The sequence below is a fragment of the Hyaena hyaena genome, unplaced genomic scaffold, assembly GCF_003009895.1.
Source record: "Hyaena hyaena isolate Hyena2069 unplaced genomic scaffold, ASM300989v1 scaffold_1308, whole genome shotgun sequence".
Taxonomy (NCBI): Eukaryota; Metazoa; Chordata; class Mammalia; order Carnivora; family Hyaenidae; genus Hyaena; species Hyaena hyaena.
This window is the reverse complement of record NW_024081940.1, coordinates 71,785-86,686: the sequence shown is the minus strand read 5'-3', so window position 1 is coordinate 86,686 and position 14,902 is coordinate 71,785. Positions and strand designations below refer to the sequence as shown.

The following is a 14,902-nucleotide window of genomic DNA, read 5'->3' as shown; positions in this document are numbered from 1 at the left end:
TGTGTGTGTGTGTCTCTCTGTCTCTGTGTGTGTGTGTGTGTCTGTGTGTCTCTCTCTCTCTGTGTCTCTCTCTCTGTCTCTCTCTCTCTGTGTCTGTCTGTGTGTGTGTGTGTCTGTGTATGTGTCTCTCTGTGTCTCTGTGTGTGTGTCTCTGTGTGTCTCTGTGTCTCTGTGTCTGTGTGTCTGTGTCTCTGTGTCTCTGTGTGTCTGTGTCTCTGTGTGTCTGTGTCTCTGTGTGTCTCTCTGTGTCTCTGTGTGTCTCTCTGTGTCTCTGTGTGTGTCTCTCTGTGTCTCTGTGTGTGTCTCTCTGTGTCTGTGTGTGTGTCTCTGTGTGTGTGTGTCTCTGTGTGTGTGTGTCTCTGTGTGTGTGTGTCTCTGTGTGTGTGTCTCTGTGTGTGTCTCTGTGTGTGTCTCTGTGTGTGTGTGTGTGTCTGCGTGTGTGTGTGTCTCTGTGTGTGTGTCTCTTGCACGCTTTTCCGTGCACTCTCTCCCCGTCCCTCTCCCTCACTCGTGCTGGTGTGCTCTCTTCCTTTCAAAGTAAACATTAAAAAAAAAAAAAAAACTTAATCCCAACAAGATATAACTGCCACTTATATAGAGGAGTGCCCTTTGCTTGTAGATTTTAAGAACTTCTCTTGGGGCACGTGGGTGGCTCAGGCGGTTGAACGTCTGACTCTTGATTTCGGCTCGCCTCCTAATCAGAGGGTTGGTGAGATCCAGCCTATGTGAGGCTCTGGGCTGACAGCACGGAGTCTGCAAAAGTTCATTTAACTTGAAAAACATGGTTATTTAAAACTCAAACTAGCCTGACCTGGTTTTTTGGTTTTTGTTTGTTTTTTGTTTTTTTAATCTTGTAAAATCTCCTTCTGTAATATTTGCTGGTAATACAGTAATAAATGCAGAATAGAGAATGTATCATAGAAACTGTCTTTAACCTTCTGTATCATAAATATAATTTTAAGTGTTCTTTCATATATACATTTAACTAAGTAAAGTCAGCATAGAAAGTAGTTGTGACTTGCTCTTTGAGAGTTGATAAGATGGTCACCTAAGCATATTATTACTGGGCATCTATGTTTAAGATGGGTACAAAGTAGAGCTTTACCATTATGAAGAGTCACTGAATAGTTGTTTTAACTTGACTTAGAAGATAAACACACCACAGTAAGAAAGTTATGAAAATGTAGAACAGTCAGCACAGTAATCATTTATCACACAAACGTTTATTATAATCTGTTAGGCAAGAGAATGAAGTTGCTCTAACAAGTGTAGGCAAAAATGTTATGTATGTTGCCTTCCAAAGTTGATGTTGATTTGTTTTATATATGAAATCTATAATGCCATTTTCTCCTTTTTCCATTTTCAGGTGACTGTAATCAATGAGAGACTGAAGTCAGATAAGCCCACATCTTACCCTTGCTCATTCAAGGACTGTGCTGAGAGAGAGCTAGTGCCAATTAAATGTCCTTATTGTGAGAAGAATTTTTGCCTGAGGTGATCGCTCAGACCCTTCAGATTATGCGTGTCTGTTGTAGTCACGTGCAAATATGTGAACTAGTGTCACTTTTCTGTTTCTCATAGGCACCGTCATCAGTCGGATCATGAATGTGAAAAACTGGAAATTCCTAAGCCTCGTATGGCTGCCACTCAGAAGCTTGTTAAAGACCTCATTGGTAAGTATCTAGAAAGCTTGTTTGGTTGTTTCCTTACTGCTGTATATCTATTAGTTACAGAGTCTTGCTGCTTATGTTGGCTTGCCTGTTATGGAAAGTGGTTTTTTGTTTTGTTTTGTTTTTTTAAGTGTTTATTTTTGAGAAAGATACAGAGCAAGCAGGGGAGAAGCAGAGAGAGATACAGAATCTGAAACAGGCTCCAGGCTCTGAGCTTGTCAGAGAACCCAACGCGGGGCTTGAACTCATGAATTGTGAGATCATGACCTGAGCCCAAGTTGGACCCTTAACCAACTGAGCCACCTAGGCACCCCTGGAAGGTGTTTTTAATGGCCCCAGTGGTTGTGACTTGGTATAGATTTTGATGGCATTTATGTGACCATGTTTCTCTCATAAGGCTGACCAGTGAAAGATTGTAAATCTCATGAAGTACCCTACCAGATGTTCTTTTATTGGGCCACTTAGATCAGCAGGTGAAGTATCATGGCTGGAAATGGTATTCACCAGGCCAGTGCAGTGGTTGGTTTTCTCTAAAGACTAATCATTAAGTCTTATCAGCTGTCCTGTGAATTCTGCTGATAATCTGAGGTGCCAGGAAGAATGTATCTGTGGCTTAAACTAGCCTCTCTGACAACATAGTAGTTCAGAATTTTCATTCTGAATTAGGGATAGTACTTTTATTAAAATCTTCTATGACTATATCTTAAAAGTTTTCTGCAGAAGTGTTAGTGACTGTTTTGGATTAAATCGGCCTAAATTGGAAAGGGAAGCATGTAACAGTGAGTTTTCTGATGTAGAGATTGCTTAGGTGAACCTCGATATTTTTATAATGGTCCTGTATGATACCAACAAAAAGAATGTAGTCTCTATATAGCTGTATTATGTGTTATTTGTATATTTCAAAGACGTAACTACTAATAATTGAACTCTGGAAATTTTTAATGTAAAAATTCTGTGTGCTTATATGCTTATACTTATTTCTTAGATTCTAAGACAGGAGAGACAGCAAGTAAACGACGGAAAGGTGCAAAAAATAGTGAAACGGCTGCAAAGGTAGCACTGATGAAATTAAAGATGCATGCTGATGGAGATAAGTCATTACCACAGGTTGGTCTCAGATTTCAAAAAATAAAAATGTTCCAAATATAGTTGAAGCCCCCTTTTTACTCCTCCCACCTATCAAGTAACAACTAATCTGAACTTGATCTGTATCGTTTTTGGTATCACATGGTATATTTCTGTGTAGATAATGCTTAACTTTGACTTTTTTCACTTGGCATTGTATGTTTAATGTGTCCATGCTGATCCAGTTATTTCATTCATTTTAATAGGTGCACATTATTCCATAGTATGAATATACCACAATTTATTGATTTTTCCCAATGAAGATTCAGATGTTTCACAGATATTTTGCTGTTATAAACTGTTACAACAGTGAACATCCTTGTGTACATGTGGGAATGTTTTTCTAGGGTGGTCCCTTTAAAACTCCATAACATCAATTATATTTTATAGACTATCCCAGTATTTACGTGTATACATACATACTACATACATATATACCTAGTTTAACACCGTATCAATAATACCTAGCCTTATTTGTTACATACTAGCTTTGTGTCATATACTCTAATGCTTTTTATTCTGTTTTATTTTAAAGATTGTTGGTTTTATAACCCCTAAAGGATTGAGACCATCAGATTGAAAAATGCTGCTTTAGAAAGGAATCTATCTGGAAATAGAAAAGCTGGGTCATGGAGTTTGCTTATCTTCAGCTTTATTGGACTGTTGTCAGTGGTTGCACTGATTTATCTCATTCCTACAGTGTCTGAGAGTTTGTGTTAATGTTTCTAAAGTTACTGAAGTTTAAAGTTGAATTTCCTTTGTGACTAATAAGGTTCAACTACTTTGCATTGATTTGTTGGCCATTTTATCTCTGAATTATTCATATTCTTTGCACATTTTTTCTGTTGGGCTTTTTTGGCACTTCTAAAAATAAATTTATAGGATTGTTAATATATTCTGAATTCTCCTGTTTTCTTGAGTCACATATCTTCTCAATCTATGGCTTGTTTTCACTTTGTTTCTGATCTCTTTAGTAGTTTAGACTTCAGAATCTTAAAGTGCTCAAATTTATTAATTTCCTTAGTATTTGTATGTTTCAAATAAGATATTTTCTTAAATTTTTTTTCAATAGTTAAAAAAAATAACTTTGTTTCATTTGGAATTTAGTTGTAAATAAGTAGAGATTTTTTCCCCCCAACCGGGAATTTCCTATTGTCATAAGATAATGAAGAGTCCTCTTTATAACGATACCTTTGTCCTACACCAGACTGTTCTAGACAGGCAGGACTAACTTAGGGATCTCAGTTCAGTTCCTTTGGTCTGTCTTTGCATTAATATCAAGCTCTTAATCATCATAGCTTTATAATAAGTAGGATAAGTCTGTCCACCTTATTCTTTCAACCACATCTATTCTTGGCAATTCATTTTGTTAAACTTTTAAGACCACTTTGTCTTGTTCTTTGCAATTGCAATTTTGATAGGAATTATGCTAAATCTTAAATTAGACACAGTTGACATCTTTAGAATTTTGACTCTTCCCATCTATGTCTATGATTGATCTTTCCAACTTTAGGTCCTTCTTTAGGTCTTTAACATTTTATAGTGCATATATATGTAATCTGTATATATTATATACATAATACACGTATACATATATAATATACATATATATACACAAAACATACTACTTATATATAAAATATATATTTATATATCTCAGCTCCTAATTGTTTCTGCTGCTATTGTAAATAACTTAAAACAATTTTTTAAATGTTTATTTTTGAGAGAGAGTGTGCACGCATGCACTTGCATGCCCATGTTTTGAGGAGGGGCAGAGAGAGAGGGAGACACAGAATCTGAAGCAGGCCCCAGGCTCTGAGCTGTCAGCACAGAGCCCAATGCAGGGCTCAAACTCAAAAGCTGTGAGATCATGACCTGAGTCCAAGTCGGACACTCTACCAACTGAGCCACCCAGGCACCCTCATTACAAATAACTTAAAAAAATTATTTTCCTAACTGATTATTGCTCAGTTTGTTGTATGTTTTCATTCTGTACAGCAAATAATCTTCCTAAGAGTTCCCATAGTTAGTAGATTTTCCGGGATGTTTTTGGTGTAACTTTATCTTCTGCAAGTGACAATTTCATGTTTTTTCCCCCCAAATTTTCTTTTATCCTTCTCATTATTATTGTCTTAGTTCATTGGCTGAGATCTCCAGAACAGTCTTGAATAATGTGGGTGATAGTAGGCATCTTCATCATTTCTCTGATTTTAATGCAAGTGATTTTAAAGTTTCATCAGTAAATACTATATTTGCTATAAATTTTTGGTGGAAGCCATTATCAGGTTAGCAGTACTTCTTCCTAGTTTGCTTGAACTTTATATCATGAATATTTTTAATTCTTACTGTAAGGGTTTTTTTTTTTCCCCCCTTAGATATAATATGATGATCAGGTATCTTTTCTTATAAGTGTTTTAAATTACATTAATCAATTTTTTTTTATTGAATCACCCACATATTCCAAAATTACTTGACTCTGGTACGTAATTCTTTTAAAATACTCTGCTAAATTGATTAATATATTATTGAGTGTTGGTGATATTAGTAGCAAGACTATGCACATAAGATTAGTTGAGTAACTTTCTTTCTTCTGTTCTTAGAAATCTTTGTAGAAGTTGGATTATTTGTTCCTGAAGGGTTGGTAAAGAGTGTTACAACATTTGAATCTGTTGCTGTTTTTGAGGGGAGAATTTTGAATACTGTTTCAATGTGTTCTTGGTTTATTTGGTTAGTCATTTCTTCTGAAATCTTGATAAATATTAATTTGTCTTAAAATTTACTACTTGATGTAGATTTTCCAGTTTATTATTCAAGTTTTTGTCTTATATTCCAGTATCCCTATTGTGTCTTTAGTAGTCATTCCACTTCATTGTTAATGTTTTATTTGTACTTTGTTTTCCCCTTGAACAGTCTTACTAGAGGTTTGTATATGTTATTTTTTTTTAATTTATGTTTTAGTTGTAAGAACCATATCTTGGTTTTATTAACCTCTCTTGTTTTGCTTTCTATATCACTAAATTCTGAATTTTATGTTATTTTCTTTTATCTTAGTTTTTTTCTGTTTTTCTGTCTTCTCACCTTGAATAGTGAATTTATTTTCAGCCACTTGTTTGGGTGTGGGGTTTTTTACTTAGTAACTTGATACACGTTTAAACACAGAAAGGTTACAAAAGTAGTACAAAGATATTTTCCATATCCTTTATCCAAATGTGCTGGTTACTTACATTTTGCTCATTTTGCTTTGTCATTTTCAGTCTTTTCTCCTGCCATTCCTCTGGTTTGTATGTATGTATGTGTGTGTCTATGTACGTGTGTGCATCCTAACTTTTGATCAGCTTGATCTATCAGTGTCTGAAACTGAGGGTGTTAAAATCTTCCACTACAACTGGTTTTGTCAGATTTCTTTTTTTGTAATTCTGATGGTTTTTCTAAATATATAAATATATATATGAAATTTTCTCATCGTTGTATCTTTATGAATTTTGCCTTAAAGCCTACTTTAAATTATAATACTGTTTCACTAGCTTTCTTTTAGTAAATACTTTTACATCTTTAAAATCCTTTTATATTTCAACTTTTATGTGTTTCTGTTTTAGGATATCTCTTGTAAGCAGCATATAGCTGGACTTTCTTTTTTTAATCCAGTTTGATAGTATCTCTTTTATAGGTGAGTTGAGTCCATTTGTACTTATTGTGATCATTGATACATTTGAACATATTTCTTCCATCTTAAGCTTTCTGCTCATCATCCTTTTCCTTTGATTTATTTCTCTCTTCTCACATCTTTCGTGTTGATTGCATTTTCTGTCTTTTATTCTGCTGGTTTAGCAACCTTTGATTGTAGTCTTCTCTTAGTGATTATTAATATTTTCCTTTTTTAAAAATTTTTATTTGGTTTTAAAATCGCAAATGTAGTACATGCTTTTCCAAGTGTAACTTTAACATGTATAAAAGAAAAAAACCAAACACCCTCCTGTGTCCATGTCCATCCCACTAAAGCGGTTGTTCTCAACTGAAGGTGATGTTTATCACAACCAGGCCTGGGGATGCTATGAAATCTAGTGGATGTAGGCCAGAGATACTGTTAAAAACATCCTACTATACATAGGACAGTGTCCACAACAAAAAGTTCTCTGACATTGCAAAATATCAGTGGCAACAAGGTTGAGAAGGGCTGCCCTAGAATATCCAATAATATTGTTCAAATTGTTTTGCAATTATTTTATTCCTTAAGCATAATAGTAAAATTTCCACAGCACTTTATTCTAGGCCCTCTTCTAAAACGTTTAATCCTCACAACACGCTTGTGAGATAGGTACTGTTAGCTCTGCCTAACAGGCAAACTCAGGCACAAAAAGGTTAATAAGCAAACCTAGTAAGGTAGAAAACTACAGATTGAAACCAAGTGGACTGTCTTCAGAAACCATATTCTTTTTTTTTTTTTTTTTTAATGTTTTATTTATTTCGGGAGAGAGAGAGAGAGAGAGACAGCGTGAGCAGGGGAGGGTCAGAGAGAGAGGGAGTCACAGACTGAAACAGGCTCCAGGCTCTGAGCTGGCAGTCAGCACAGAGCCCAACGCAGGGCCCGAACCCACGAATCACGAGATCATGACCCAAGCGAAAGTCGGACGCTTAACCGACTAAGCCACCCAGGCGCCCCTGGAAACCATATTCTTAATGCACTTCATAGTTTATCATGGAGCATGATACATGTCTGTAGCTATAACTTTTCTCCTTGCATTAACGTATTTATACACATATATACTTACACATATACATGGATGCATACATATATATGTGTGTATACATGTGTATAATTTACATAAATGGAAATGTTTACTTTTATATGTATCCAAGTGCATAAAGAATATTTTTTGGTCATTATTTTATAAAAATGGCATCATCTCATTTAGTCAACCCCCCCCCCTTTTTTTTTTTTTGAGCACCTTAGTGTATATCAGGCCCTGGATATACAAGAGTAGATAGAAGTCCTTGCTAACATGGAGTTTATATTTCAGTGTGGTGAGTTAACTGTTAGATACTGCCATGTCACATAGCGATTATAGCTATAAATAAAAATCAGGTTTTAGATAGATTATTATCTCTATATATCCTTCTCATTAGTGCCCAGCAGAAATTCTCTCAAGGGAGCTGGTATGGCTCTAAATCTTTAAAAACTGGATAAATATTCCACAGTGCGGATGTACAGGTCTGTAGGTCTGTAGGTCTTTGCCATTATTGATGAACATCCACTTTGTTTCCAGTTTTGTCTACTGTATTAAGTAGTCTCAGTCTGTTTTCTTTTTGTGAGATAAATTCCCAGGAGTGTATTTGTGGGGTCAAAGGATATGTGTATTTTAAATCTTCATAGATGTTGCTAAGCTGCTTTATAAAGAAGTTGCAACAATTTACATTTCTAGTAGCAATAGTTATATAGTCAGCCTTTATTGACTGATTACACTATGCCACGCGTTGTTTTTTTCACTTTAAATTTTTTATCTCCCTTAATGCAACTCTCCCAGTATATTATATATCCTCATTTTACACATAATCTGAAGTTGTTTATGATAACTCTGGTGATAAGCCTGCCATCCTATGAGTTTAATATACTGCCTCTTGTGGCCAGACATGAGAGTAATGTTTTCTAGTCTAATGGCTAGAAAAAGATACTTTCTAATTGTTTTCTTTTGCATGTTCAGTTTGAACATCTTTTATTATGTTAGCCGTGTGTAGTTGCTCTTTGAATCACCCGTGCATATCCTTTGATCACTTTTCTTTTGGTTGTCCTTTAACTCACACTCCTGGCTTTTAATTCTGTTTGGTCAACTTAGTATGGAAACACTTTGGAATATAATAGATATTCTTTTATCTATAATCAATCTATTTTGAAAATTTTTTTCAAAATGTATCAAATATATTGATTTTTACTTAGGTATCTTGTTGACATGTGTTTTAATTTTTTCTGAGGTCTGCCTCCCCCTCCTTCTCCCCACCCCCCACCCCCCACTTTGGTTTCCTTTAGGATTTTTATTTTTTGGCATTTTGGATTTGTTTTTAATCCCTCTGGAATTTGTTTTTCTTTTTTTTAATGTTTTATTTATTTCTAGGGGAGAGAGAGAGACAGCGTGAGCAGGGGAGGGTCAGAGAGAGAGGGAGTCACAGACTGAAACAGGCTCCAGGCTCCGAGCTGGCAGTCAGCACAGAGCCCGGAGCCCGACGCGGGGCGGGGCCCGAACCCATGAACCGCGAGATCATGACCTAAGCGAAAGTCGGACGCTTAACCGACTAAGCCACCCAGGCGCCCCTGGAATTTGTTTTTAACGTATAATATGAGCTAAGGACCCAATCTTACTTTCTTCCAGTTTTTTAGCTAGTTTTGCCATCACCAATTATTAAATCATTTTTTCTGTTGAAGGTGGTATTTGGTATTCCAGTTCATGAGAAGTTTAAGATTTATTTTCACTGGATCTGTTTTTGGATTTCCTATTCTGTTCCACTTTTTTTTTTTTTTTTTAACTCCTAGGTAAATAGCAAATTGAGGCAATAGCTCTATAGAATGTTCTCACATATGATAATGTAAGGTCACCTATATTTTTTTCTTAGCAGTTTTCATATTCATGTTTATTCTATTTAAATTAAAACTTTCTGGGTTGGGGGGATTGGCAAACTGAGTGAAAGGGAGTGGGAGACATAAGCTTTCTGTTACGGAATGAAGAAGTCATGGGAATAAAAGACATAGTATTAGGAGTATAGTCAATGACATTGTAATAGCATTGTGTGAGGACAGATGGTGTAGCTATATTTGTGAGCATAGCATAACGTATAAACTTGCTAAATCACTGCTGTACACCAAAACTAATATAAAGTTGTGTATCAATTATACTTACAAAAAACCAAAACTCCTAGGATTTGTATCATTATCCTAATGGGACAAGGTTTTAAGTGATAGACTCCAGCAAGTAACGTTAAAGATTATAGGCTCTTTAAAGGAGAAATGGAGAAACTGAGAGAAATCATTATTAATAGCAAGAGAACACAGTATGGTCTTAGAAATGTGGCTTTTCATGCCCCCCAGTTTCCCACAAGGATGTAATCTGTGAATAATAGTGCCAACAGGAGGTAAAGATTTTGCCATTTATGAGAAACCCCCTTTGCTATTCTTAGGAGGATTTTATACCCCCTTACTATCTTCCTCTTGATAATGGAGATTCTGACCTCTCCCTGCTCACTAGGTATAAGTAACTGATGAAAACCCTCAGTACATTATTTAGTGATTTCTGTGAAGTTAGAGAGAATAAAATTCAATCTCCCAGCAAATTCTGACTATCAGCAAGTCCTGACTGAGGACCATTCCTGAGGGATTCACTTTGGGTTTGTCCTATAGAACATTGTTTTCCTATCTAAGAACCTTTTGTCTTTTCATTTATTTAAATCGTGTTTTAGTGTCTTCTGTAACATTTTATGTTTTTCATTTAAGTCTTACTCCTTATTTTCATCCCTGATTATCTCATGGGTTTTGTTTTGTTGTGAACAGAATATTTCCTCCAACTGCTCTACGTAGGTACTTCTAATATAGAGAAAAAAGATGTTCAGTCACATAAGCAAATGCTTTTCTTTGCCTTCAATTTCCAGGTAAACAATCACACCCCATTAACAAATAAGGGTAGCTTTAATTATTTTTTAATTATACTAGCCTATTCATTTTTTTGTACTATATTATCTAGACTCTCCATTGTAATGCTTTATAATATGATAATAGACACGTGCTAACAGTTTGAGTTTTTTAACGTATATAATTAAATACCAATTTGTCTCTCAGAATCTAAAGTTACTTGGTATTGTATCCTCTTGAATGAGACAGGAATTTGACCTGCTTTCTCAAGTTGAAGGTCCCATCCCATCATCTTTGTTCACACATGATTATTTTTAAGTCAGTACTATAGCTATTTAAATTTGCCAGCATATGTTTTTTGAATTTCTCTTTCCTTAGGACTCACTTGTATTTTGGCTAAATTACTAATAACTGTTCATTCATTAAGAGTCTTCATTGGTGAACTCTTTGAGGCTTTTTTTTTGTCTGAAAGTGCCCTTATTTTGTCCTCACTTGAGCTGGATGATCCATTAGACTCTCTCAACTCTCTTAATATTCTCTTCATTGTCCTCTGTTACCTATTGTTGGGGAAACATCTGTCAATCTTGTTGCTTTATGGGTAATCAGTCTTCTAGTAGCTTTTAAGAGTTTGATATTTTCCAGCTTCAGTGCAATGTTTCTACATTTGGATTTAATTTAATTACCCAGCTTGGCCCTGTAGGTACATTTTTAATTTCACTATTTCTTAACTTTGGGAAAATTATAGTCATTTTCTCTGAATATTGCTTCCTTCTGAAATCTTGTTAGACCTATTTTTGGGATGTATAATTTCTATCTTTATGTCTATTTGTGCTGCATTCTAGGGGATTTCCTCAAATCCATCTTCAAATCAATTAAGCCTTTTTATTGAAGATTATCGAAATTTCTCCTGTTTGAGTTTATTTCAGAAACTGTATATTAACATTTTTATATTTCTCATTGGATCTTTGTAGCTTGTCTTGTTTCATTTTTGTTTTATACCTTCTTGTTCATTTTAAGGATATTTCATAATTTAAAAATAACTTTTAGGGGTGCCTGGATGGCTGTTGGTTAAGCACCCAACTTTTGATTTTGGCTCAAGTCCTGATCTCACAGTCGTGAGATCAAGCCCCACATTGGGCTCTGTGCTAATTGCATGGATCCTGTTTGGAATTTTCTCTCCCCACCCCTCCCCTCCCCCCTTTGCCCATATCCCCCCAGCCAAATAAATAAACTTTAAAAATAAAAAAAATAACTTTTTATAATGTCTCCTTGAGTTCAATTAGTTCATCTGCCCATAGTAAAGTAACTTTGAATTTCCATTTATAGATTCTGCATGTTCATATTGAGTAGGAGGTTCTTACTGTATCTCACTGTTGTCAGGCACCTCTCCCTGTCTAGCAATTTTGTATTTTCTTCGACTGGCCTTTTTCGGGACTTCCATTCCAAGTTTGAGATTGGCAGTTTGGGCTTTTGACCTTCAGAAACTTTGAGATTGTTGTGTATCCATTTACTGACTTGGAAGATGTTGGCTTTGTTCACTGTCAAGACGTTCTATCTGTGCTTCTCTGCCTCCCTAAATATTACATTTTATAAGCAGTAGCCTAAGTCAGCATTCCGCAGAACCTTCTTCAACTTTCTTTCCTGGAGCACAAGTCCCACACTAGTCTCTGCTTCTAAGCAGTGAGCCCGGGCCAGGTACTTCATCTCCATGTAGCACCGTTGTTTCCCATTAACCCACAAGCTGAACTCTTGGCACTCCTTTCTCTTCTGGAGCCTTGAAAGTCTGTGGCTCAGCCTGCCTATCACTTGTTTGCATTTGTTTCATTTTTGATCCTCCAGCATATTTTGCTTGTGCCTGCCTGCCAGCCTGCCCACCCCCTTGGCCTTTCTTTCTTTCTTTCATTGAGGCTATAGATTTTACATGTTTTCCTTTTGTATTTATGGTCTTGTTACCTTGTTTTGGAGCAGGGACTATTAAGTTATAGAGTTGGCCCAAGGCTTGAATTTCTGGTGATTTGTTTTTCTTTAAATAGTTGTTATCTGTTATGACACATTCCACTGATTTTCAACAAATCTAAATTCCTTTGTGTTTAGATGCAAATCGTGTTGAATCTTTTATTTCTTAAAATAATTGTGATTATTATTACTATAATTTAGAGATATACTAGAATTTAGAGATATACTAGTTATAGCAAAATATTTATTGTAGCAGGAATTGGTCTATAAAGCAGCACTTTTTTAAAGCAATTTTTAGGAATCAGGGAAGATTAGAGGCCAAAGACCTTTGCTCCTCTTTAATTTTCCTCCTACATTTGTTAACTTAGCAAAAAAAAAAAAAAAAGTAAGGAAGAATATAGAGCATAAAATACTAGAGGAACCATCTTCAAAACTTTGAATCATTCTGTTGTGTTGATAAGGTACTTGGCTTATTTTATTGTTTGGACCTTTGTTCTCAAGAACCCTGCTGCATCTAAAGATGTAGTAGGGTTTTTCAGGTGAAATGTTATTATGTATCAGGAAACTTTCGATTGCAGGGGACAGAAATTTGATAACTAGCTAATGAGAACATTTTTTATCCTATAATGGGGAGTGATGCATTGATCTGATCTCAAGGGATGACTGGATTCCAGGACTCATACCCTCTTGAATGAGTCCATCTGTTTCCTTGACTTTCCTCTCTGTGTTGGAGTCCTTCTTTCCCATTTGAGAAAACTTTTCCACGTAAGTTTAGGAATAACTGAGGGGTTTGGGGGGAAGAGCCATAGGTAACTTCAGTTTAATCCAATAAGACTTAAAAAAAAAAAAAAAAAAAAAATTTGTTCCTCCCTCCTCCTAGCTTTCAAACATAAAATATCTCAGGAGAAGACTTAGACTTTGGCCTTTTCTACATTACATGCTTATCTTTGCACAGACCACCCTAGCTAAGTAGGGTCTTCAGTCCTACGCCCATGCTTTTAGGTAGATTCTGAATACTATGATTGGTAGCCCCGCTATAAAAGTTGCATCATTAGAGGGTAGTCCTCTAACCAGGAGAAGTCAGGAAGAGAGGACATGAGACAAAAGCAGATGGCTGTTTCATATATATGATCTATATTTTAACTTTTTATTTTTACAGAAAGAAAGAGTTTACTTTCAGGTTTTCTTACCTAAAGGGAGCAAAGAGAAGAGCAAACCAATGTTCTTTTGCCACCGATGGAGCATTGGAAAAGTCATCGACTTTGCAGCTTTTTTAACAAATCTTAAAAATGACAATAACAAATTAACAGCAAAGGTAACAACTGGTTATAATAACTCTTTTCCTAATTAGGATACTCTATACCAGCATGTTTATTATAGTATGATTTCTTTCCCTCAACAGAAATTAAGGTTATGTCACATTACTTCAGGAGAAGCCTTACCCTTGGATCATACCTTGGAAACCTGGATTACTAAGGAGGATTGCCCTTTGTATAATGGTGGAAATATTATCTTGGAATATCTTAATGACGAAGAACAGTTTTTAAAAAATGTTGACTCTTACTTGGAATAGTCATGTAAGGGATTCAAGACAGAAATGATGAGGAAAATTCTGTGTTAAGTCCATTTCTTTTACTACACATACTACACAGATTTATTTTTAAATGTTGCATTTTAATTTCTATTATGTCCTTTCTATTATCAATTTTCTGCTAAATTGAATTTGAATTTTTGTGTTTTAAACTATGAACTGACATTCATTTGTTAGCAAATCTTTGTATTTAACTAGCTTTTATTAGATTATGGTTAATAATAGCAAAAAGAGGTGTATTTCACTTATTTTTAATGTCAGCTGTTGATGGGCTGTGACTCTGCTGCATATGATCGTTACTCCAGGATCTAAGCTGAAGAAGTGACTCTGTTTTAGACATTGCTGCTTTTATGGTGGAGGAAGAAGGAGCTGGCTTTTCGAAGATGCATGTAACATGGCTAAGCCTAGCATCATGAGGCCAGGAAGTATAGCCTTAACTGTATGTCAGCATTTATAAATTAGTGTATGTACATGAATCATAGAAACATAGAGTGAATGAGATGGTCTCCAAGTTTTTGGATGAGGAATCTCAGGCTTAGGAAGAGAAAAGGTTTTCTTGGTGTCCCCTAACTGCTTTGGGGCATATCTCTCTGATAAAGATCCTCTTCCAGTACGATTCACCATTTTTATTTGTGTAAATGTATTACAAATGAGGAAGGATGAGGTAGCACAACTTCATTACAGTGTCTTTATAGACATGCAAAATACATGCCAAAAATAACTGTATTTTACCAACATATTAAAATGAATGTGTCCGACTGATATGTTCCATCAGTACTCAACAAAGTACTATATGGAAGGAAAAGAAATGATTTCTGCTTGTTTTTGTCCCTTGTTGGGGAAGGCTTTGTCCCTTTTTCTAATTGTCAGGGACACACATAATGGCTTTAGGTACAATTAAAGCTCAGAATATTCATTTCCTCTCTTATTACTTTCATGCAAGGAATG

General features: G+C 35.5%; 1 protein-coding gene across 2 annotated transcripts in view; it reads left to right on the top strand.

Moving 5' to 3' along the window:
* Positions 1-14,866, top strand: part of ZFAND1 (zinc finger AN1-type containing 1) — a 26,047-nt gene extending 11,181 nt beyond the window's left edge. For both annotated transcript variants that reach the window (XM_039223236.1, XM_039223237.1), the window contains exons 4-8: positions 1,367-1,494; positions 1,582-1,673; positions 2,656-2,777; positions 13,523-13,678; positions 13,766-14,866. In XM_039223236.1, the coding sequence (XP_039079167.1) occupies positions 1,367-1,494; positions 1,582-1,673; positions 2,656-2,777; positions 13,523-13,678; positions 13,766-13,936 (669 nt within the window). In that variant the 3' untranslated portion in view covers positions 13,937-14,866. The remainder of the gene's footprint in view (positions 1-1,366; positions 1,495-1,581; positions 1,674-2,655; positions 2,778-13,522; positions 13,679-13,765) is intronic.
* The last annotated feature ends 36 nt before the right edge of the window (positions 14,867-14,902 follow it).